This window comes from Molossus molossus, unplaced genomic scaffold (genome assembly GCF_014108415.1).
Source record: "Molossus molossus isolate mMolMol1 unplaced genomic scaffold, mMolMol1.p scaffold_m16_p_13, whole genome shotgun sequence".
In the NCBI taxonomy this organism is placed as follows: domain Eukaryota; kingdom Metazoa; phylum Chordata; class Mammalia; order Chiroptera; family Molossidae; genus Molossus; species Molossus molossus.
In genome coordinates this window covers 47,056,949-47,082,817 of record NW_023425348.1, presented here as the reverse complement: position 1 = coordinate 47,082,817, position 25,869 = coordinate 47,056,949, and the positions used below count along the sequence as shown (strand labels likewise).

Genomic DNA, 25,869 nt, shown 5'->3' with positions numbered 1-25,869 from the left:
CTTTATGGGCTTATGATTCAGGTCCCCCTCTGCATCTTGTGAGCATTTAGATACACTTGTAAGGTGTGATTTTTCTAATACGTGGCATTATTTAGGGACATCAGACAGAATTTTTATCTCTTAATAGATCAACTCTTCCTAAATAATTGTTGTTCTTTTAAAGATTTCTGGGATGAGGAAGTTGACTTCCTTCCTCCCCTCCCTGCCTCCCTCCCTCCATTGGTTTCTTTTTCTTCTAGGCCAATTGGATTATTTCAACTGTTGAAGTCTCTTGTGTTGGTAGAGAGCAACTGGGCAGTATATAGATGCGAAAACAGTAATGGCTCTTTTGGATTCATTTTTCTATGTTAATATATTTAGTAATTATATGAGCAACCAGTACATGCATCAGATATCATCTAAATCTAAGAGAAACAGTAAAGCGGCATTTCATTGTGCTTTAAATAAAAATTTTAAACTTTTTAAAAAAGTTAATCTGCAATATAGCAAGCACAAATACTGTGTAAGCTCTTCTGAATAATAACTGTTAAAATGGATTCTGTTGGATTCTTCTCTTAGGTCTCCCATTTTTCTAAGTATGGCCTTCAAGATTCTGATGAAGAAGAGGAGGAACGGCCATCCAAAACTAGTACAAAAAAGTTGAAGACTGCTGCTTTGCCTCCTGCAGGCCAGGATACACCTTTCCAGATGGCTCTTAATGGCAAACCAGCACCTCCACCCCAGGTAGACAAAGGACAGTGAATTTGAACGGAATCCATGATACAGAAGTTAAAAGCAAGTCATTCAGCTAGTACAAAGCTGTTTTATGACCCCCTGGAACTTTGAAGAGTACACATATATTGGCAGTCACGTTAAGACAAGTACAAGGGAGGAGGGCATGAGGTGGTACTGGCACCTGGTTTTTATTTAAGAGATTTAAAGAATTATTTTGCTTTTTGGATCATTCCTTCTACAGATTGTGTTTCTTAAGCACCTCCCTCTCATTTGGACTTGCTGAATTCTGTGCTCAATGATCAACTTAAGATAGCCTTTTGCTTGTGTGGGTTAATGCAAAGAAAATCCTACATTGGTTGAATACTGATGTGCAAATTTAATCTTATTATCTTTGTGGGTTTTTTTTTAGTTAAATTAGCTTTCTGCAAAGGTTTTTAACTCCATTTTTCTCAATCTGTTTGCTTATACTTCAGGTAGCCTCTTAATACTTGTATTTTAACAATACATAATCTTTATGAAAATAAAGTTTTAAGAATAGAAATGAATTATGCGGCTTGGGGAGAGTAGGTACTGCATTGTTTATTGCAAATACTTGTATCATACCCTTTTTCAGTATTGTTAAACCAGCACAAACCTTTTGTCCTTGTAAGGAAAGGTTTGTAATTTTAAATATCAAGTAGTTTCTTTGCCAATGCATAAAAGATTTACTTACATTTGGATGTTGTTTATATTTAATCAAGTTACAAAACATTTTTTTTCTTTGCTGCCATATTCCCTCAAAGAAGAGAACTTGGTATAGAATTACTTTGTAAAGAATCTTCTACCTCTCAGCTGCTAAAAGCAGAACCTTTGGAATTTTCCATGCTACAATTCTTAGAGCTGCTGATTTGTGCAAATTTTATGGTTTATTAAATATTTTCTTGGGATGCATTTTCTGGAGATTGTTGTGTATATATGTTCATGTTTGCACATACAGAGTAGGGGAGGGTATCATAAAAGTGGGGGATGGGAACGATATTGACTTGTATGTTTATAATCTTTGTAGCATTTAGAATACTCCTAAGAAATATCTTCTGAACTAAAGAAATGCTGTAAATGGACTTGGTTTTTTAGTTGTGCATGTTCGTCTAAGTCATACAGTTTTTATGATCCCTTTCTTTCAAGTGTTTTTTGAACTTAACATTATATGTATTTCTTAGGATAAAAGTCAGAGAGCCTTATTTTTTGCCAATAAAAATAATGTGGAGGATCTTAAAAATACAGCTGGAGGGGCAAAGCTTCATCTGTAGAGAGATGGAAATTTACGAAATTTCAATATTAGTGGTTTTGGGCTCTTTAATTTTCAGAATACATAGTCTCAGGTAATTATAAGTTCCTGTGATGACAGTTTAGTAGGTGAGAGCTCTGTAACACACTGAGCACCAAGAAATTTCAGAACAAGGTTCTAGGAAAAAGAGTTGATAAAGATCAAATGGGCAAAGAGAATATAGTGAATAAGGATCTTTTTTTCAGATATCTTCTTTCGTTGAGGAAGTGATGGCCTTTGACCTTTTAGAAAAGGAAAGCAGAAATTGGTAGAGTTGTTTAGCTATTCAGGCTAGGTGTCAAAATAGTAAGGTGGTATTCTAGAGAACTCTTCATATTGCCCAGTGGCTGCACAGTGTTTGTACCAAAGACCTACATTTTACTTGGCATGAGAATACTTCAGCCACCTGAGTGAACTGGGAATAGACATCTGAGTCTTCTCATTCTAGTGTCAAGAGTGAGATCTTCACACTCACTTGGCCCCTTGAAGAGGTTGATTTCCATGATTTAGTGTTCTTTCAAGCTGCTATAGTTACCTCCCCCCCCCCCCAAATATACAATCTCAGGTTCTAAGAAGATTTACATGTTTGTTTAATAATCACATTTATTCCACTGCCTTTTATATAACATCTTCAGTCAACTCTTTGTAGTTTGTTCTTAAGCCTTACTTTGTTCCTAGAAAGCAAGTAAATCTAAGCAATCAGAAATCATAAAGGTATCTAAAATGTTATGTAATCTTCTATGCCTTTCAAATTAGGGAAAGTTTTAACGGAAAAACCTGCACACAGATGAATTAGGGCAGTTTCAGAAACATTTTGTTTGGGGGTTAGAACATTATTTCCAAAAAACTTATCTGAGATCTAGTTTTTAGCTCACTGCATCAGTATCTGCAAATCAGTTTTTATTTATTTATATATATATATAGTCATTATTTATTTTTTTATCCTCACCCGAGGACATTTTTCCATTTTTTTGTTCAGACAGAGTGGAAGGGAGAGAGAGAGAGAGAAACATTGATGTAAAAGAGACACATCGAGTGGTTGCCACCCGCACGATCCAACCAGGGCTGGGGACAAACTGCAACTGAGGTATGTGCGCTTAGCAGGAACCGAACCCGGGTCTCTCTGGACTACAGGCCGACGCTCTAACTGCTGAGCCAAACCGGCCAGGGCTCAGTTTAAAATATTTTTTTTTTTTTTTATCCTCACCCGAAGACATTTTTCCATTTTTTGTTCAGGTAGAGTGGGAGGGAGAGAGAGGAACAGAGAGAGAGAGAGAAACATCGATGTGAAAGGAACACATCGAGTGGCTGCCACCCGCACAACCAACCAGGGCCGGGGACAAACTGCAACCGAGGTACGCGCCCTTAGCGGGAACCGAACCCGGGTCTCTCAGGACCACAGGCCGACGCTCTAACCGCTGAGCCAAACTGGCCAGGGCAGTTTAAAATATTTTTAAGGAAAAAGGTGTTTAGGATTTAGAAGGAAATTCCATTTCACCTGTGTATACTTTTTTAAAAAATAAAATGGCAGCTATCTAAATTTGTCTGTTAGATCAATATATATTTTATTACATATTTTATATTTTTATATAACATATATATAAGATATATAAAATAATTCTACAGCCACAAGCCCGTTTGCTTCAAATATTAATGTTATTGAGTTCTATGCCTCTTGCAGTAATATTCTTTAGTGTATGTGTAGAAATATACACACTTAATTTGGTGTGCCTTGAAACCCTAACATGGAATTTCTCTTGAGAACACAGTATTGTTGATAGGGCTGATTTTTCCAGCAAAATGAATATAAAATATTCTTTGCAGTTAGGAAACAAGTTGTTTTGGAGGCAGACAGCAGTCATAGTTATACTGACTTAAACTATTTGGATAAAAAGACAGTATGCATTATTTTCATACCTGTTTAACCAGAGACTGATCATTTACCCTTTATTGAATAAGGGTATCTTGATTTGCTGTCCCTACTTGAATCACTTTACCTACTGGATTAAGAGATGCTTTATCTTTAGAGTATTGGCAGCTTTGTTTTCAAGAGGAAAATTATTTTAAGTTGAAGGAAAGTGGAGATTTCTCAATATCATTAAGTTTCTATCTTGAAACCTCTCACCCTCCCATATACCTAAATAGTCATTTCATCTGTGTACTTAGCATTTGTAATGTACTGTTCTGGTTTTTAGACATAAATAAAATAGCCCACTTTAAAGAGATTACAATGTGGAAAAGAGAGTTAAAACTGGGAGTTTCTCCCAGTACATGCCTTTCTTTTCCACTGACCTCTTAGGAGCTTCTTTAAAAAAAAAAAAAAAGTTCTTATTGATTTTTTTTTTTTTTTTAATGAAAGAGAAATAGAATTATCGATGTGAGGGAAAAGCATCGATCTGCTACCTCCTGCACACCCCCTAATGGGGATCGAGCCCACAACCTGGGCATGCACCCTGACCGGGAATCGAACCAGGACATCTCAGTCCATGGGACAATGCTCAATACACTGAGCCACAACCGGCCGGGCTAGAAATTTCCTTTTTTATTTTCTCCTCAATTCCTTCTGAGCTATCAGTTTTTTTATTAGTCTACCTTTCTTTCCAGGACTGGCTTTGAAGAAGCACCTGATCTCCCAAAATTTCTTTGTAAATAAGCACACAGACATCTTTTGTGGGAGTTTATTGCAATTGCTTAGATATACTCTAACAAATTCACACATAGGGAGTTCTAGGAGCTTGGCCAGGTTCTCATGGTTTCATAGTAATTCACTTTCCCTCTGTCCACTTACTAGATGATATCTCATAGCTTTGAAGTCTGTGCATGAGGATGAAGTAAATAAAACCTTGATCCTTAACATTCCTCTAAAAGATAAATGGGTCCTTTAAAACTCTAATGTAATTATTTGATGATATTCCCATTTGCCTAAAAGTGTTCTTGGTGAACATGTCTTGATGTTAGTATTATTCCTTTGTTATATAATACAATAACCTGGAACCATCTTTCTCCTTTTTTCTTTCCTCCCATTTATCCTTGCTCCTTAATTGTTCTTTCATAGTTAATTTCTTTCTCTACTGTGTACCAAACACTGCATAAGGCAATAGAAATAACAAAGAAAGTGTTAATTCAATGAATGTTGAATTTACCAATGTGCTTGTTGTTAGATGTAGGAAATAGTAGGCCATAGACTGTGTTCAAGCCTTAACAGTTTGGTGGAACAAGTATATATATTTGCAAGAAATTATAAGACATTGTGATACATTGTATGAAATAGGTATAGACAGGGTGTTATGGGAGCCCAGTGGAGGACAGTATTTTAACTGACAGGTTGATAGAGGATGGGAACTTTTCCTAAAAGTGCATTGGTTAAAACTTAACATTAGGGAGCCATTGGTGTCAGACTGTTCCCTTAATCCTTATGGTTATAATGAGAGCTTCGTCACCAAGTTGTATCTCCCCACCCTGGAATTTTAAAGCATAAAAGAAGTCAGACCTGCCTATAGCCTCCCCAGTAGGTAAATAGTATCATCTTTGCCTTTTGACCATTTCCTAGCTTCCAGTTTTGTTAAAGCAGTCCTTGGGGATTGCTCACAATCTTAAGTGAAAATTCACCATGTATCCAACACCTCAAATTTTCTACAATTATAAGTGGGAGGAGTCATTCCTTTGGTAACTCTTGACACTTTTAAATATAAAAGAATTATTCCCAGATTAAAATTGTTTCTGATAAAATTACTTTGTTTTCTCTTTTGGAAAGTAAGAGTAGACAGTCTTTGTATCTTACATGGCACTGCACAGGTAGAGCCCAGTGCACCTTAGGATTCAGTCACCCAAAAGATAAATTCCAGGCTCCACACTGTGTTAACTGAAAATTGATTTTTAAATGTTTTCTTTAAAACAATGCAAAATTACTGGAGATGTTGATATTTGTATCTTTTATTCTCTTTCCCAATGGCTTCTGGCTACAAGTATGAGGGGGGTGACTCTGTATAAATTGGAAAATGGTAGTTGCTAGCTAAATCAGGTATGGCATAGTCTTTTTTTTGAAGACCACCATTTGTTCATTATGGGTGTTGCCTTAGGTTCCAGAAACCAGACCATGATATTACAGAAAGGTGATTCTATGAACTGTCATTTGGATCCCAAGTACTTATAGAGGTTATTTTTTAATAATTGTTAAAGCTACTTTAGCAAATATGCTACCTCACATTGTATAGAATGGACAGAATCTAATATTGCTATATCATGTTCTGAATAAACTACATATGTCTTGAAGCTCTAAGTCTATTTGGTGTAATTTAATGCTGCTTCCCTGATCTTTCTGCTATCTACAGAGCCAGAGCCCAGAGGTGGAGCAGTTAGGGAGGGTTGTGGAACTGGACAGTGACATGGTAGATATCACCCAGGAGCCAGTTTTGGATTCCATGTTAGAAGAGAGCGTGCCTGAGGATCAGGAACCTGTGTCCGCCTCAACACACATTGCATCTTCACTGGGAATTAATCCACATGTCTTACAGGTGAAGTCTAAACCCACCCTTACCACAACAGGAAGCCAAACTAATACTTATTTTCCTTGCATAATATCAGGTGTCTTCCTTCATTTAATACTATTGAGTTCTCACTGGAATAAGAAAAATCAGAAATTCGTCCCGAGTTTGAGCCTAACTTTTCCATTGAGAGAGGAAAGGCTGTGTTGAGATTCAGAAGACGTGGATTCTAATTCCAGTTTTATAATTATTACTATGTGACTTTAGGCAAGTCATTTAACATCTATGAGCACTGATCTTTCTCTATTAAATATTATTTTGTTTACTTCATAGGGTAGTTTTGAGGCTCTTGAAAGTGCTCCACAAATGTTTATAAAAAACAAACTAGTAGATGCAGGTTTCCTTAAGCTCTGTCTTAGCTTCCCCCACTGCCCATGCCTTTTGGCATGTTATGAGTTTAATCTTTAGCTTATGTTTGACTTTGACATCATTCTTTTAGCAAACATGTGAGTGATTGCTATGTGCCAGGCTCTGGTAAGACTGAGGAGGAGGAATATTATATAACTTACTCTTTAGGTACATACAAGTGTAATTGAGTCACTTATACAAATTTTATACCTGCTCTGGGCACAACCTTGAGGCAGAGTGATTTATTGGTTATTATCAACTGCATTTTTTTTTTTTTTTTTTATGACCTTTGGATTTGGGGGAGCACATTCATTCTGTAGATATTGCCTTTTTAGATTATGAAAGCATCCTTACTTGCTGATGAGGAAGATGCAGATATGGTCCTGGATCAACGCTTCAGCCGCCTTCCTTCTAAAGCAGATACTTCTCAAGAAATCTGTTCTCCCAGACTCCCCATTTCAGCATCCCACTCATCAAAATCCCGTTCATTAGGTACTGTAAAAAATGCTATTTTATAAGAAAATTATAAAGTCCTGCTTTTCACATATCTTCTAAATTTGGTTGACTTCCCTAGCAAATATCCCCCTAAAGGCTATGGCAAGGGTGCCAAGAGGAAATATACTCATGCATATCTATTAGGGGGGCCAGTTCTCTTTATTGCCCCTGCCCTTTTTTTTAAAGAGAGAGTGGAAGGAAGGGGGTGAGAGAGAGACATCGATTGGCCGCCTCCTGCATGCCCCCCATTGGGGATTTGACCCACAACCTGGGCATGTGCCCTGACCAGGAATCAAACCAGCGACATCTTAGTGCATGGGTCAATGCTCAACCACTGAGCCACACTGGCCGGATGGGGGGCCAGTTCTTAAAAACTATGATTTGCTTTATTGTTGCCACTGAAGAAGTTACATGGAGAAAAAAACATTTGTGTTTTCTTTAGGGTCATGTTTTCCTTGGTTTATGGATGTGGATTAGATAATTCCACATTATCAAATTTTTATCAGACGTTAGAGGAAATAGCAACTTGTCCCACCTCTATTATACTCTTATTTTGCAGTCCTGACACTATTACCATCTTTTAGGGCCAAATGTTGCTTCTCATAATGCACAGAACTGCTCGGATTTCTACTTTTCCCTAGACCCTCCTAAATTCCCAGCGAAGTCATTACATGTTTGATTTTAAAGCTTTTCTTTTTCTAGTGGGCTTGTGTGTATATGTGTGGGATTAGAAATAGAGTATTTTTGTCAGCAAAGGACATAAGCAGATGTAGTGTCAAAATATTTTGAAAACCAGAGGAATGACCAGGAAGAGATTCATTTATGTTGTCTTAGAAACTGAACATTTATTTTTCAATTCTTTTGAGTTTCCTAATATATTAACTCACCGTGTTTAATACTTTAACTAGTAAAGCATTAGTAAAACATTCACAAACCTTTTTCATAATGAGCACTACATGAAAAGCTCATACTTCAATAACTATCTCCTTACTTTGGACAGAAACAATATTAAAATTTGAAAACAAGAACTATTTTTTTTTTTTAGAGAGAGTGGAAGGACATGTGCCAATCACAAGATGCCTCAGTGGATCTTTGTTTCCTTCAGTCTAGTGTTGAGCATTACAGTGGTAGGAGTTTGAGTTTTGATATCATTACACTTTTAAAAAAACTTTTTTTTCTTTCTTTATTTTAGACAGAGAGGAAGGGAGAAAGAGAGAAAGAGAGAGAGAGAGAGAGAGACGTTGATGAGAGAGAACATTGATTGGCCGCTTCTTGCATGCCCTCACTGGGGATTCGGCCCACAACCTGGGCATGTGCCCTGACTGGGAATTGAACCGGCAACCTCTTGGTGCAAGGGTTGTTGCTCAACCACTGAGCCACACCAGCCAGGCTCATTACACTTTTTGTATTGGCTAAGAAACGGTTGCATTTGGTATTCTGATAGAGGTATGAGCCATTGGTGTCATCTTTCAGTCCTGCTATTTTAGTAGCTTTGTGGATATGGAGTTGAGCCCAGTTTTCTTACTTGTAAAATAGAGATAATGTTCTTCATTTAATGAAGTTACTGAAGGATGAAATGAAACAATGTATATTCTACTTATGCAGAGTCAGCTGCAGATAAATGCTAGATAATTTTTTAAATAGTAGTAACAGTGTTTATTATTAATGTTGTTATTGCTGATACTATCAGAATTTCTGTTTGATATTCTGGTTGGAAGAGTAAGTTTTGCAGTATTTGACCTAACCTGCTTCTGGTCTTCTATATCTGATTTAATTAGTTTGGTAAAGCTATAATTTCAACCTCACTGATTGTTGTTCAAGAATTAAGAATCTATATTTTCTAATAGCATTTTCCCCCCTTATTTTAGTTGGTGGGTTACTACAATCAAAATTTACAAGTGGAGCTTTTTTTTCACCAAGTGCCTCTGTGCAAGAATGTCGCACTCCCAGAACATCATCTTTGATGAATATCCCATCCACATCTACTTGGTCTGTCCCTCCACCCCTGACCTCTATGTTTACAGTGCCCAGCCCTGTCCCTGAGGTTCAGTTGAAAACAGTGGGAACACGCAGACAACCGGGCCTAGTTGCTCTTGAAAAGTCTGTTACCTATGGCAGAGGGAAACTCTTGATGGACATGGCCCTATTTATGGGACGCTCATTTCGGGTTGGTTGGGGCCCCAATTGGACTCTTGCTAATAGTGGAGAACAGCTGAGTGGCTCTTATGAACTGGAAAATCATCGGACTGCAAATTCTATGGAATATGGATTCCTGCCTAACCCAGTAGCTATTAAATCGTGAGTCACATTTTCTTGTGCTTTAAATTTTTTTTTTAATTTTGTGTTTTTTATTTTTATTATTATTATTATTATTATTATTATTATTTTTTTTTTTTAGTGAGAGAGGAAGGGAGAGATGGAAACATCGATGTGAGAAAGATATCAGTTGGCTGCCTCCTGCATACCCCACTACCGGGGATCAAGCTCACAACTCAGGCATGTGCCCTGACCGGGAATTGAACCTGAACCTTTCTGTCCATTGGACATCGCTAAATCCACTGAGCTGGGCATCTCGGCACAATTTTAGATAGCAGAAAATATTTATATATTAAAAATTTAAATGATTAGTAAGAGAACTCCATTTGCCCCATCAAGGTAAAGAGTGTATAATACCTACCTAGTGGTTAAACTTTAGTTAGAAAAGGAACAGATCCAAAGGCAATGTTGCAGCATTCCTTGGGCTTTCATCCTTTTTTACTGCGTTAGTCATTTTTTCTATTTTCTCACTTAGATATTTGCAATTTTTTTCATATATAGCATATTCTCAACTAAACACATTTCCTGTCTTAGACCTGATAAAAAGAATGTATGGCCCAGCCTGTTCGGCTCAGTGGTGGAGCATCAACCCATGCACCAAGAGGTTGATGGTTCCATTCTCGGTTAGGGTGCGTGCCCAGGTTATGGGCCAATTCCCCAGTGGGGGACATGCAGGAGGAGGCCAGTCGATGTTCTCTCTCATCAGTGTTTCTCTCTCCTTTTCTTGCTCTCTAAAATCAATAAAGGGAAAAAAAAGAATATATGAACTGTGAGTAATTCATGCATAAGTATTTGGAAATAAGGTGATGATTGATAACTATATATGTTAGATATTTCTACACAATCCCCATCACTAACATTTACATATGTGTGCTTATAGTTCTACATATGTGTCATAAAGATTATAGTTTTCTGGTAGTTATTAGGCAGTATGTATACAGTTGTTTTGTGCAAAATATATAACGGTTTCCTATTTTTTATAACTATAACAAATTGTTCCGTCTTTACTACAGATTAAGGAGCTATGATCACCTACTGTTCTTAGTTTTTAGAGTTGACTTTGAAATAAACAACAGCATCTTTTGAACCTCACAATTAGGAATGTTGAGCCTAAACTTGGATTATGCACGGTGTCATGATATTTCAGAGGTTGTAAATGTCAGACTTAAAAATTGAATCAAGGCTAGATTGTCTACATGGTTATCTTAATTTAGAGTCAGTTCTTCAGTGACTTTTATTACCTCAAAATATAATTTAAGAAATGGGTATCACAATTTTTAGCCCTTGGATTTTATAGTATCCAGATGAATGCTGAGGTCAGTTCCAAGTCTAACCTATTCCTATACTTGTTAGAACCTCAGATGAAAAACGTTTGGACTCTGAATGCATGGGTCAGATCATTTGTTTGCTCAGTATATAGCAAATAAGTTCATTATAGTTTGACATTAGGAAACAAATTCTTTCAAATTATATTTTGTATTTGTAATCATAAAAAGAAACCATTTGGTTGTAGGAAAATTCTAACATCTATCTTATCTTTATTTTCTATCTTTTTTATCATTTGCCCTTGTAGCCTAAGTGAGTCCCCATTCAAAGTTCATTTGGAAAAACTCAGTGTGAGAAAAAAGAAGCCGGATGAAGACCTGCAATTATACCAGATACCTCTGGAGCTCAAATTAAAACATAGCACTGTCCACGTAGATGAGCTGTGTCCTCTCATTGTTCCGAATCTAGGAGTTGCTGTCATTCATGACTATGCAGATTGGGTTAAGGAAGCATCGGCAGATTTATTGGAAGCACAAAGTGAGTATGGACTATGGACTATGCTTCTATTTGATGTCCCAGGAACAGAGGTAGGAGCATGTATTCATAGGAGGATAAATTTCAGTGTGTCAATGTAGTAAGTAGGTGGATGCCTGAGCACTTGTCTATTGCTGAGTTGGGATAGGCAAAATCCCAAGCAAAGAGAAAGTAAACCATTGTTTAAAATTACTCTTATGGCCTTTAATATACAAGTCCTCATTGAAAGGAACTGTAGCCAGTCAAATTTGGATTTATGAAATCACATTTCTTCCCCCACACAGAGAATATAGGGTGAGAGAGATTTATTCCCTTTGCTTTTCTAAATTTTACCCATTCTTCCATGTCTTCCAAGTCCCGCTTGGTCTTCCCAACAACTTCTGTGTTTATAACTCCCTTCCCTACCTCTCTCACAGTTGTCTCTCTGTAACTATTGTTATCGTGTTTTTCTGAACCAATACTTTGATAAAGGTCTTTTTTCAATTTAGGACATTACTGCTTCAACTATCAGAAAAACTGAGTACATATTTCACAGCATCAGCTTTATTGAAAAAATGGAGACTATTTTATTTTTCTTTATTGATTTGAGAGAGAGAGAGAGAGAGAGGAAAGGAGAAGGAGAGAGAGTTAGAAACATCAATGAGAGAGAACATCGATTGGCTGCCTCCTGTATGCCCCCCACTGGGGATCAGGCCCACAACCTGGGCATGTACCTTGACCGGAAATCGTACCAACGACCTCTCAGTTCACATGTCGACGCTCAGCCACTGAGCCACACCGGCCGGGCAATGGAGACTATTTTAGAATGTTCTGTACAACACATTTTGGGAATTATGTTCAGATCTTTGTTTGCTTCAGCTGTCTCATCTTTTTAAACATGTGAGTCATCTTCCCAATGCATACTAGTAAGTGGCTTAAAGTGGTAATAAATGCTTCCTTTTTGTTTTCCTCCTTGAGGAGCTCTATTCTTAGTGTTTAAGAGTGTGGAGTTGGCCCTGGCCAGTTTGGCTCAGCAGTTAGAGCGTCGGCCTGCGGTCCAGAGAGACCCGGGTTCGTTTCCCGCTAAGGGTGTATACCTCGGTTGCAGTTTGTCCCTGGCCCTGGTTCGTCGTGAGGGTGGCAGCCATTCGATGTGTCCCTTTCACGTCGATGTCTCTCTCTCTTCCTCTCTCTCCATCCTACTCTATCTGAACAAAAAATGGAAAAATGTCCTCAGGTGAGGATTAAAAAAAAAGAGTGTGGAGTTGGACTCATTACTTGGGTTTGAATCCTGGCTCTGCTACATATGGCCTGTAACGTTGAGCAAGTCACTTAACACTCTACCTCACTTCCTTATCTGTAAAATGAAGAGAGTAACTACCATATAGTCACCTTGTATACAGGTTGGGGCAAAAGTAGTTGTTTGTATGGAAAATAATACAATAGTTAATAATAATATAAGCATAAACTCTGTGTTTCGCATACTCACAGTGTATATTAGAGCTGGCTTCTTAAGTGCTTTGAACAGTGTCATTTAGACTCTTTGCAACTAGGGTGGTGCCCCTTCGTAGTTACTGTAAGACTTACTGTCATAGCGCTGATTTCCTGTCCCTTCCTTAGTTGTGAAGCAGTGGAGCCTAACGTGGACATTATGTGAAGCTCTGTGGGGCCACTTGAAGGAGCTTGACAGCCAACTGGATGAACCCAGTGAATACTTTCAGATTCTGGAGCGAAGAAGAGCTTTCTCTCGCTGGCTATCCCAAACTGCCGCACCGCAAATTGAGGAGGAAGTCTCCTTAACCCGAAAAGACAACCCTGTGGAGGCTGTTTTCAGCTACCTCACAGGCAAGAGGATCAGTGAGGCCTGCTCTCTGGCCCAGCAATCAGGTAGGGCATGAGGTCCTCCTCTGTACACTCTGCCAACTTCCTGCTCACTGTCCCTACCCTTAATCGTGCGTCTACTTTTATCTTCCATCCTGAGTATTAAGTATAGACTCCCAGGAAGATAGCTGGTTCCTCCAGAATAGAGACTGTGTCTTCTAGTTTACCTTTTAGAACCTTAAATGTTAAATTTACTAGATTAAAAGTATTTTAATTTATATTCTATGTACACACTTGTAATAAAGCTAGAAAATGTAGATAAGCAATTGATTCTATAAAGTAGCTATAAAGGGTATGAATCATTAAAGAGATAAAGTTATACTCAACAGCACACATATATGTAGGGGAAGAGGATCTTAAGGAGTGTCAGAAGTCAGATCCTTCGATTTATTCATTCATAAATTAAATTTTTTTCTTCTTTTTTTCTAACCCTAAAATTAAACTTTTGCTTTACTACCTCCGCTTTCCAATAATTGATAGAACAAGTAGACAGAAAATCAAGAGTATAGAATACTTGAACACTATCAACCAGTGTTACCTGTTAACTACCCAACAAGAGGAAACACCTCAAATAAATAACCTAACCTTTTACCTTAAGAAACTATCAAAGCAGCAAACTAAATCCAAAGGTAGAAAAGTTAGTTTTTTGAAAAGATCAAGAAAGTTACAAGTTTTTAACTACACTGACGAACAAAGGAAAGATGCAAAATGCCAAAGACAGGAGTGAAAGAGTAAATATCACTACTACACCTACAGAAAAGGGAATACTATGAGAAATTCTGTCAACAAATTTAGGTACTTAGATAAAAATGACAAATTTCTAGCAAAGTATAAACTAACCAAGACTGACTCAAGAAAAAGTAAAAAGTCTAAATAGATTCATAACAAGAAAAGAAGTTGAATTTGTAATTTAAAATCTTCATTCAGAAAAGCCCACACCCAGATATCTTTAATGTTGAACAGTCTCTTATATTTATAAAGATGAATTAATACTAGTCTTCTACAGCTCTTCTAGAAAACACAGGGGACACTTTCCAGCTCAGCCTATGATGACATTATTACCCTGATACCAAAGTGAATGTGCGAAAAACCTACAGCTTAACATGCTTAATGTTTGAAAGACTGAATCATTTTACCCTAAAATTGGGAACACCATTTCTAAACAGTAATGGTTGTTGTAGTCAAAAGACAAAGAAGCAAAAGTTTTACAGATTAAAAAGGAAGAGGTAGCTCTGGCCAGTTTGGCTCAGCGGTTAGAGCATCAGCCTGCATTCCAGAAAGACCCATGTTCGGTTCCCGCTAAGGGCATGTACCTCGGTTGCAGTTTGTTCCCGGCCCTGGATGGGTCATGCGGGAGGCAACCTCTAGATGTGTCCCTTTCATGTCGATGTTTCTCTCTCTCTTCCTCTCTCTCCCTCCCACTCTGTCTGTACAAAAAATGGAAAAATGTCCTTGGGTAAGGATAAAAAAATAAAATAAATAAATGCAAAAGGTGTCCTCAAGTGAGGATAAAAAAACAAAAGGAAGAGATTGAACTGTCTTTATTCATAGCCAGCATGATTCTGTATGTAAATAGTCCTATGGAATCCACAGAAAAGGTAGTGGGACTAATAAACAAGTTCAACAAGCTCCCAGGATTCAAGATCAATATACAAAATTCAATTGTATTTTTATGTTTTTTAACAAAAAATCCAAAAGTAAAATTTAAAAAATTAATTCATAATAACATCTGAAAGACTAAAATACTCAAGGAATAAAAGTAACAAAAGTGTAAGTCTTGTTGTACACTGAAAACTATATACAACATTGCTGGAGAAATAAAAGATCTAAATAAATGAAGAGACAGTCTGTATTCATGGAATACATCTCAACCTTGGCACTTTCGGCATTTTTAGCAGATAATTTTTGTTGTGGAGGTTGTCCTGGCACTGTAGGATTTTAGCAGCATCCCTACCTGTCTACTCAAGAGTTTTCTCCCTTCTAGTTGTGACAACTAAAGATATCTTTAGATATTGCCAAATGTTCTCTGGGGGTGGGCAAAACCACCCAGGTTGAGAACCACTGATGGATTGAAAACCTCAGAATTGTTAAGATGTCTGTTCTCCCCAAATTGATCTATACAGGGTGGGGCAAAAGTAGGTTTATCGTTGTTTGTATGGAAAATAATACAAGCATAAACTGCTTTGTGAACTCACAACTGTAAACTTACTTTTGCCCCATCCTGTACATACTGCACAGTATCAAAATCACCAGTAGATGTTTTTATAGGTCCTGATCCTTATTTGGAAAGGAAAAAAAAAATACTAAGTGTTGTAAGGGAATGAATTTAGGAGACTCAACACTTTCTTATTTCAAAACTTTCTATAAAGACAATGTATTGACATAAGGATGAACGTACAGGTCATCAAGGGAACAGAAATGAGTATCCAAATGTAAAACCCTTTTACTTATGGTCAGTAATTTTTGCCAAAGGTACTAACACAATTTAAATGTTAAAGGATAGTCTTTTCAACAAATGATGATGAGGTAATTGGATATTCACATGTAAAAGAACCTACCTCACATTATACACTAAAATCAAGGAATTACCTTAGAATCTTGCCATTTGTTCAAGTATAAATTCTCATCAATGGGAAAGAAAGTGTATGTGAAAAGTCAAGGACTGGCAGAAGCTGATTGGTTGGTCGTATGATCAGAACAAAGAGAAATGATCTAAATGATTGTGTCAAGATATGATTTGCCAGTTTCTTCTCTGAATTGGGCCATCTTTAATGTCCCTGGATATTTATATTTGTTGTCTAGTAAACCCTCTCCTTGGGGTTCTCTAGGTACACAGAAATAATCTTGCTTTTTTCCTTTTTTATTATTTATCTAGAATACTAGCAGTTCATGGTCAGGTGGGCTCAACACTTACTACATGAATCATTGTCCAGTCCTCCTTTCATTACCTATGTCCATCAGAGAGAAGTTGACCTAGCAGCACATTTCTAGATGTGTTCCTGATACATGATTTCTTTCCTCCAGGCCTTTCTAGTTTGTGAAGAAAACTATTTGAGATGAGAGCCTCAGTTTCTATGAGAACAGTACTTAATAGTCATGTAAGCACTGGCCCATATACAAAAACAAAAGGAAAAGGACTATTGACTTTTAGGAGGTTTGTATTAAGAGCTAAGACAGAATTTTTTTCAGCTCACAATTTAACTGGAAATTTTCATAAGCCAGAATTTTTATTTGTCACATTCTGGTTTATTAGGCTCTTTATTGCCCCAGCCATTGTACTTAAAAAATTTTATTAAAAGAGTTTATTGGACATGTGAGATTAAAGGACTCAATCATTCTCTTTATATCATACACACGTTATTCTTTTAGGTTTCAGTTTGCCATCTCTCAGTGTCATATACTACATTCTAGTTGGGCATGTTATCAGTTTTGTTATCTCAGTTTTCACTACAAACCTTTGAATCAGATGATGTTTTCCTCCATGTTGTAGAGGAAGTGCCTTGTCTAGGATCACAGAATGTAATAGTAGGTGTTCCACTGAACTCTGTATGCTATACAGTCTGTATGTAATTTAGCCTAAAATACTTTGAAGATTTTCTACCCAAGCAGAAAGTGGTAAGTTCTTGATCGATATTTTGACACTACTGCAAAAAGCAGTCACAGGTGTTAAGTTCTCTGTCCTGAGGGCTAGAAGTAAGGTGATACCCTCAAGTGTTTCTGCAAGTCTGTAATCCTCAGTATCACCAGAGCACTTCTGTTTTTCTTACAGGTGATCATCGTCTTGCCCTTCTTTTATCCCAGTTGGTGGGTAGCCAGTCTGTCCGGGAGCTGCTTACCATGCAGCTGGTGGATTGGCATCAGCTCCAGGCTGACGGCTTCATCCAGGATGAGAGATTGCGCATCTTTGCCCTGTTAGCTGGAAAACCGGTATTTTCCTCTTTTCTCATAAACTCACATAAATTCTTTCCTTAATTCCAGATTGCTTAAGTTAAGGTAAAGAGCCATCTTTGTGAATTGTACAATATTATGTGTAACTAAGCAACTTATTTTTAATGGAATATAATTTGTTACCTTTCTTTCTAGACATATTTAAGTTTATATCAGAATACACGTGTGCATATTTACATGTGTGTATATTCAAATCAGTTATACATAACAATTCTGCAATTTTATTTTACTTAACTGTGTATGGGTATTTTTCATGTTGAGCAGCCTTATTCTTTTTTTTTTAAGAGAGAGTGGAAGAGGGGAGGGAGGTAGAGAGAGAGAGGGAGAAACACCAGTGTTGAGAGAGACACATTGATTGATTGCCTCCCACACAGCCCCCATCAGGACTAGGGATGCAACCCAGTCACATGACCTTGACCAGAATTGAACTCAGAACCCTTCGGTCTGCAGGCCAGTGCTCCAACCACTGAGCCAAACCAGCCAGGGCCAGCCTCATTCTTTATTTTTTTAATATATTTTCATTGATTTTTTAGAGAGAGAGGAAGGGAGAGAGAGATAAAACAAGAATGTGAGAAACATCAATCGGCTGCCTCCTACATGCCCACCCCCTACTACCGATTGAGGCCGCAACCCAGGCATGTGCCCTGACTGGGTATCAAACTGGGACCTCTCCGTCCATGGGACAACGCTCAATCCACTGAGCCACACCAGCCAGGCCAGACTCATTCTTTTTTTTATTCTCACCCGAGGACATTTTTGCATTTATCTTCAGATAGATCGGGGAGGAGGAAGAGAGAGAGAAACATCGATGTGAGAGACACATCGGCTGGTTGCTACCTGCACAACCCCAACTGAGCCGGGAACAAACTGCAACTGAGGTACGTGCCCTTAGCAGGAACTGAAGCCAGGACTCTCTGATCTGCGGGCCAATGCTCTAAACACTAAGCAAAACTGGCCAGGGCTAGATTCATTCTTTTTTTTTTAAATTTTTTTTATTCTCATCCGAGGACATTTTTCCATTTTTTGTACAGATAGAGTGGGAGGGAGAGAGAGAGAGAGAGAGAGAGAGAGAGAGAGAGAGAGAGAGAGAAACATCGATGTGAAAGGGACACATCAAGTGACTGCCACCTGCACGACCAACCAGGGCCGGGGACAAACTGCAACCGAGGTACATGCCCTTAGCAGGAACCGAACCCAGGTCTCTCCGGACTGCAGGCTGGTGCTCTAACCGCTGAGCCAAACTGGCCAGGGCTAGACTCATTCTTTTTAATGGGCACTTCTATTCCATTTTATGGATGATATGCCATAATTATTTGAAGTCAGTTCTCTGTTGCTGCCTACCTATTTGATGAACATCTTAAAGTCAATTTCCAAAAATTGAAAAAGCTGGTCAGAATTTATTCACATCTTTAAATTTTTTTTGTGTGTGTTTTTTTTTATCCTCACCCAAGGACATTTTTCCATTTTTTATTCAGATAGAGTGGGAGGGAGAGAGAGGAAGAGAGAGAGAGGGAGAGAAACATCAATGTGAAAGGGACACATCGAGTGGCTGCTACCCACAAGACCCAACCAGGGCCAGGGACAAATTGCAACCGAAGTACAGGCCCTTAGCAGGAACCGAACCCTGGTCTCTCTGGATCGCAGGCCGACACTAACTGCTGAGCCAGACCATCCAGGGCTTATTTACATCTTTAAGTTTTATAAGTTGGCAACTATATGCAATGCAAAAATCTCAGTGGTTCGCAACTCTTCTCAGACCAGTGATTGTCTGAATCAACCCCCTCACCTGCCTGCTAGGGACTGTGTGTGTTTTATTTCTGGAGTATTAACACTACTGTGTGGAGTATTTAAAATATAACTTGAATAAGTGAATAACTTGCACACCTGGGCAGTAACAGGGTAATGTATAATTTGCAGCTGTGATAGTGATTTTGTTGCCTGCAGGTGTGGCAGCTCTCAGAACAGAAGCAAATTAATGTGTGCTCCCAGTTGGACTGGAAACGCTCCCTGGCTGTCCATCTTTGGTATTTGCTTCCACCAACAGCCTCCATTTCCAGGGCACTCAGCATGTATGAAGAAGCATTTCAGGTACATGTGCCCAGTAGAGTCAAGCAACAGTCGTCCTGGTAGTTATGTTTACAAGAGGAAAAACCATCAAGTCACATAATACTTTATCCTAACTTCTTTTTTATAAGTGCCATAAAATTGAAATGGACCCGGGGAATCTGATAGGAAACTTTTTTCTTTTCTCCTGCCTCTGGACAGGGCTGTCCTTAAACATCTCCAAGTGTCTGCTCCTATTGTATTTAATATGATGTGTGACTTTACCTTTTTTCTTCCCCAAATGAGAGGGTTTTTCTTCATTCCTAATGCTGTCTTATTTCTTTGGGAATTCCCTGAGATACTGCCTCACATTTGCTATAGCCCCAAATTAGGTCTAAGTTTTGCTTCTAAATACCACATTACAATATTCCTTATTAGTGTTGAGGTTAAAGTATTATTACTGTTTTTAATGCCATAATTTCTTCAGTTTTCTTATTCATTTTTATTATCTTGGATATTATTTGTTAGGAAAAAGAACAGTAGAGAAACTGAGTGTAATAAGAATTGTGGCAAGAAAAGTGGGATTAATGAGAGCAGAGCTATCTGAAGTCTTTCCCAGTCCCTTGAAGACAACTGGAATATGTCACTGATCTAAATAAGTTTAAAATCTTTGACACATTTCTTTAGCAAGGGTGGGGGACCTTTTTTCTGCCTAATGCCATTTGGATATTTATAACATGTCAAAACAACAGGCCATACAAAATTATCAACTTAAAAATTGGCCTGCTGTATTTGGTCCGGCTTGATGTTAGTTGATATTGGTTTCATGGGTCTTATGTGGCCCCCGGGCCAGTCGTTCCACACCCCTGTGTAGGTGTCGCATCATTCTTAATTCACATGTCTTGTGTCATTGAGACATGATAGCGTCTGTGAAACACACTAGCAGCTGATGTATTGTTTTATTAAATTCTTACCTTCAGAATACCTCTGAGAGTGACAGATATGCCTGTTCTCCACTTCCTTCATACCTGGAGGGCTCTGGCTATGTGGTAGAAGAGGAACAAGACTCACAGAGACCACTTCAAGATGTCTGCTTTCACCTTCTAAAACTCTACAGTGACAGGTGAATCATAGCTATGCAGAATAGTCACTTGAGGGCTCCATTAGCTCTTGGGAGTCCTTTTCCTGTCATACATGGCGAAATTGCCATTAGTCTGTATAAATTACCAAAATATAACTTATAGTAGTTGAGTATAAAGAGCACTGGATCTAGAATTAGAAGTCTAAAATTTTTTTAATGAACTTGAATGAGATACAGTTTGCAAGTACTAAAATATGTGGTTTAAAGATTTTTAACATAACTATCATCACAATCAAGATTACATTTGTATTACCCCAAAGAGGTCCCTCATGCCCCTTTGCAGTCAGTCACTATCCTAGACAGCTACTGACTACCTTTTCATTACTGTAGATTAGTTTTGCTTTTCTAGAATTTTATATAATTGGGATCATTCTGTATGTTACCTTTTTTTACCTGGCCTCTTTCACTCAGCATAATGATTTTGAGATTTATTTATATTTATACATGTATCAGAAGTTTTTTTATTGAACATTTGTTGATGGGCAGAGGTTTTCTTGTTTGGGGCTATTATGAATAAAGTTGCTATAAACATGTACATGCAAAAGTGCTTAGATATTATTTTACATTCCCACCAAGATCTCTAGTTGTTCCATATCCCTTCAAATTTTGTTGTCATTAGTTTTTAAAATTTTACCATATTGTTCAGTGTATAGTGGTATCTCATATAGTACTGTTTGTGTGTGTTTGAATAAGAAATGAGTGGTTTATTTATCCAACAGTAGTATATTAATACTTGCCATTATTATATTTAATCAATTAATTAAAACTATCTCAGAGCTTTCTTTTTATATTTTATATTAGAAACACTGAGGGATTTTGTCCAGTCAAATCTAATAGTTCACATCTCATTTTCATTCTTCAAATGCTTTCATTTAAATATAGGGTATTTAACTATATTAATTATAGAATAATAGTCTTTTATTGTTGTAAAATATATGTAACTAAAATTGTGTTTTAATTTGCGTTTTCCTAATGCCTAATGATGTTGAGCATTTTTGTCATGTGCTCATGAGAAAATATTTAATATTTGTCATCTATATTATCTTTCTTGTTAAAGTGGCTGTTTAAATCTTTTGCCCGTTTTTTTGTAGGGTTGCCTTACTGTGTTATAATAGTTCTCTACATATTCTGGATATAAGTTCTTCATTATAAAAGTGTTTTAGCAATTATTTTCTTCCACTTTTTTTTCTTTGCTTTTTTAAATTAATTAATTAATTTTTTATCCTCACCCAAGGACATTTTTCCATTTTTTGTTCATATAGAGTGGGGGGGGGAGAACATCAACGTGAAAGGGACACATTGAGTGGTTGCCACCCGCACCACCCAACCAGGGCTGGGGACAAACTGCAACCGAGGCACACGCCCTTAGTGGGAACCAAACCCAGGTCTCTCCCAACCACAGGCCAATGCTCCAACCGCTGAGCCAAACCCGCCAGGGCTTCTTTCTTCTTCTTTTTTTTTTATCCTCACCGAGGACATTTTCCCACCTTTGTTCAGATAGAGCGGGAGGGAGAGAAAGGAGGAGAGAGAGAGAAACATCAGCGTGAAAGGGATACATTGAGTGGCTGCCTTCCACACGACCCCAACCAGGGCCCAACCAGGGCCGGGGATGAATCGCAACCAAGGTTTGTGCCCTTGGCCGAAATCAAACTCGAGTCTCTCTGGACGCAGGCCGATGCTCTAACCACCGAGCCAAACCGGCTGGGGCTCCCACTATTTTTTACAAAGAAAATTAAGAGCAGAAATTCTACAGTTTTACAAAGTCCAATTTATTAAAGTTTTAAAACTATAAAATTTTAAAAATAGATAGAGGGCCCTGGTTGATTTGACTCAGTGGTTAGAATACCTGCCTGCAGACCAAAGGGTCACGGGTTTCATTCTGGTCAAGGGCATGTACCTCAGTTGTGGTTCAGTCCCTAGCCCTGGTTAGGATTGTGCGGGAGGCAACTGTGTCTCTCTCACATTGATGTCTCTCTTGATCTCTATCCTCCCCTCCCCCTCCCCCACTCTACTGAAGGTAAATGGAAAAATATCCTTGGGTGACAATTTTAAAAAATAAATAAAATAGCCCTGGCCGGTTTGGCTCAGCGGTTAGAGCGTCGGCCTGCGGTCCTGAGAGACCCAGGTTCGGTTCCCGCTAAGGGCATGTACCTCGGTTGCAGTTTGTCCCCGGCCCTGGTCGGTCGTGCGGGTGGCAGCCACTCGATGTGTCTCTTTCACATCGATGTTTCTCTCTCTCTCTCTGTTCCTCTCTCTCCCTCCCACTCTATCTGAACAAAAACTGGAAAAATGTCCTCGGGTGAGGATTAAAAAAAACAACAACAAAAAAAAATAAATAAATAAATAAAATAGAATAGATATAGGGCTGCCTTGGCCAGGTGGCTCAGTTAATTGGAGCATTGTTCCTAGTCAGGGCACATACCTAGGTTGTGGGTTCGATCCCCATTTGGGCCTACCTCTCTCTCTCTCTCAGATAAATAAAAACATATCCTCAAGTGAGGATTTAAAAAATAGATATAGAGCTGTTGAGGTTTTTTATTTATTGAGCCAGTTTTGATCCTTTGTTTTTTCTAAGGAATGTGTTTAATTCACCAAAGTCACCACATTTATTGGCATAAAATTATTCATAACATTTTTTTATTATCCTTTTTAAAAGTCTGTAGGATCTATAACTGTGTCCCTTTCCTGATAGTAGTAATTTGTGTCATCCCTTTTTTCCCCCAAAACCTCCAACTTCTGTTTCATTGGTTATTATCTCTATTACTCATCTAGTTTGAAATGGATCATAAACCTAAATGTCAAACTTAAAACAATAACCTTTTGGGATAAAGCAAAGCATAAAATCTTTGCAAATGTAGGTTAGGCAGATTCCTCAGACACCAAACACACAATCCATAAGAGAAAAAATTGCTAAATTAGACTTCAACAAAATAAAAAACTATTGCTCATTGAAAGCCTGTTAAGAGAATAAAAAGACAGATTGGGAGAACATATTTGCAGTTTATATATCTGGTAAAGAACTTGTATCTAGAACATAATAAAGAACTCTCAGAACTCAATAATAAGAAAACAAACAACTCAATTAAAAAATTGGGCAAAATAGCCCTGGCCGGTTTGGCTCAGCGGTTAGAGTGTTGGCCTATGGTCCGGAGAGACCCGGGTTTGGTTCCCACTAAGGGCATGTACTTCGGTTGCAGTTTGTCCCTGGCCCTGGTTGATCGTGCGGGTGGCAGCCACTTGATGTATCCCTTTCACATCGATGTTTCTCTCTCTCTCTCTTCCTCTCTCTCCCTCCCACTCTATCTGTACAAAAAAATAGAAAAATGTCCTTGGGTGAGGATGGAAAAAAAAAAAAAAATTGGGCAAAATAGCCCTGGCCGGTTTGGCTCAGCAGTTAGAGCGTTGGCCTGCAAACCAAAGGGTCGTGGGTTCGATTCCTGGCATGTACCTGGGTTGCAGGTTTGATCCCCAGCCCCAGTTGGGGTCCTGCAGGAAGCAACCAATTGATGTGTCTTCTTTTTATTTTATTTTATTTATTTTTTATCCTCACCCGAGGACATTTTTTTGATATTTTGTTCAGATAGAGTGGGAGGGAAGGAGGGAGGGAGAGAGAGAGAAACATCAATGTGAAAGGGACACATTGAGTGGCTGCCACCCACACGACCCAACCAGGGCCGGGGACACACTGCAGCCGAGGTACGTGCCCCTAGTGGGAACCGAACCTGGATCTCTCCGGACCGCAGGCCAATGCTTTAACCGCTGAGCCAAACCGGCTAGGGCGATATGTCTTCTCTCACATCATTGTTTCTCTGTCTTTCTCTCCCTTTTCCTCCCTTCCACTCTATCTAAAAATCAGTGGAGAAATATTCTTGGGTGAGGATTAACAAAAAAGGGGGCGGGGGCAAAATATTTAAGCAGATGCTTCACCAAAGACCTGGATGTCAAGCCATGAAAGGATGTTCAGCATCAAATAGACATCAGGGACATGCGAATTAAAGCCATCACGGACTACCACTACACATCTTAGAGTGGCTAGGAATTAAAGAAATCGATTGTGCCACTTGTTATGGATTTGGAGCAATTGTAATTCTCATACACTGCTGGTGAAAATGTAAAATAACATTGGTACTTTGGAAAGTAGTTTGGCAGCTTAAAAAGTTAAACATATACCTACATACATATGGTCCAGCCATTCAACTCCTAGGTATTTACCCAAGAAGAATGAAAGCATAATACAAAAATTGTTGATAACAGTTTTATTTATTTATAATGGTCCAAAAATAGAAACAACTCAAATTTTCCTCAACAGATGCATGAATAAATTGTGGTATATCCATACAATGGAATACTGCTCAGCAATAAAAACGAATGAATTGTTGATACACACAACATAGTGAATGAATCACAAGATAATTTACTTAGTTTTGACAGAGGAGAGATATAAAAAGAATACCCCCAAGAAATATACCTACTGTTGATTCCAGTTTATATAAAATTTTGGAAAATACAAACTCATCTATAATGACGAAAAGGAGATCAGTGGTTCCCCGAGATGGGTACTTATAGGGCAGTACAGAAGAGAAGGCGTACAGAGGGGCAAAAGGGAAATTTTAGGGACGATGCGTATACCTGTTATCTTGACCCTGGCAGTAGTCTCTCAGGTGTATAGATATGTTAAAACTTATGAAAATTGTACATTCTAAATATGTGCAGTTTATTGTATGTTAGGTTTTGTTTTTGTTTTGTTTTTTTGTTTATTTTTGTTTTTAATCCTCACCCGAGGATATTTTTCCAGTTTTTTGTACAGATAGATTGGGAGGGAGAGAGAGGAAGGGAGAGAGAGAGAGAAACATCGATGTGAAGGGACACATCGAGTGGTTGCCACCCGCACGACCAACCAGGGCCGGGGACACACAACCGAAGTACGTGCCCTTAGCGGGAACCAAACCCGGGTCTCTCCGGACTGCAGGCCGACGCTCTAACCGCTGAGCCAAACTGGCCAGGGCTGTTTTTGTTTTTTTAATGTCAAGAGAAAAGAGGAGGAAAGGGATATCTGAAGGTGCCAGAAATAGACAAACCAAAGCCAGAATAAGATAGTAAACCTTATCCTCATGAAAGGGAGAATTGCTTTGACACCAACCCTTACATAAAATTCACATCTTGGCCCTTAAAAATTGTCTAGAACTGCACTGTTCAATATAATAGTTACTGTTCACATGCGACTTATTTAAATTTAAAATTTTTTAAAATTATTTATGCTAGCTTTATTTAAGTATTTAATAGCTACATGTGGCTATTGACTATCATATTGGTTAAGGCAGGTTATAAAACATTTCCATCATCACACAAGTTCA

At 38.3% G+C, this 25,869-nt stretch overlaps 1 protein-coding gene across 5 annotated transcripts in view; it reads left to right on the top strand.

The window, feature by feature from the left end:
* The window catches only part of NUP98 (nucleoporin 98 and 96 precursor), a 121,218-nt gene that overhangs the window by 85,429 nt on the left and 9,920 nt on the right, over nt 1-25,869 (top strand). For 4 of the 5 annotated variants that reach the window (XM_036259063.1, XM_036259061.1, XM_036259060.1 and 1 more), the window contains exons 20-28: nt 559-723; nt 6,352-6,534; nt 7,248-7,404; nt 9,276-9,705; nt 11,297-11,526; nt 13,123-13,389; nt 17,153-17,310; nt 19,276-19,419; nt 20,355-20,497. In XM_036259063.1, the coding sequence (XP_036114956.1) occupies nt 559-723; nt 6,352-6,534; nt 7,248-7,404; nt 9,276-9,705; nt 11,297-11,526; nt 13,123-13,389; nt 17,153-17,310; nt 19,276-19,419; nt 20,355-20,497 (1,877 nt within the window). The remainder of the gene's footprint in view (nt 1-558; nt 724-6,351; nt 6,535-7,247; nt 7,405-9,275; nt 9,706-11,296; nt 11,527-13,122; nt 13,390-17,152; nt 17,311-19,275; nt 19,420-20,354; nt 20,498-25,869) is intronic. The other variant, XM_036259064.1, reaches the window with a different exon arrangement.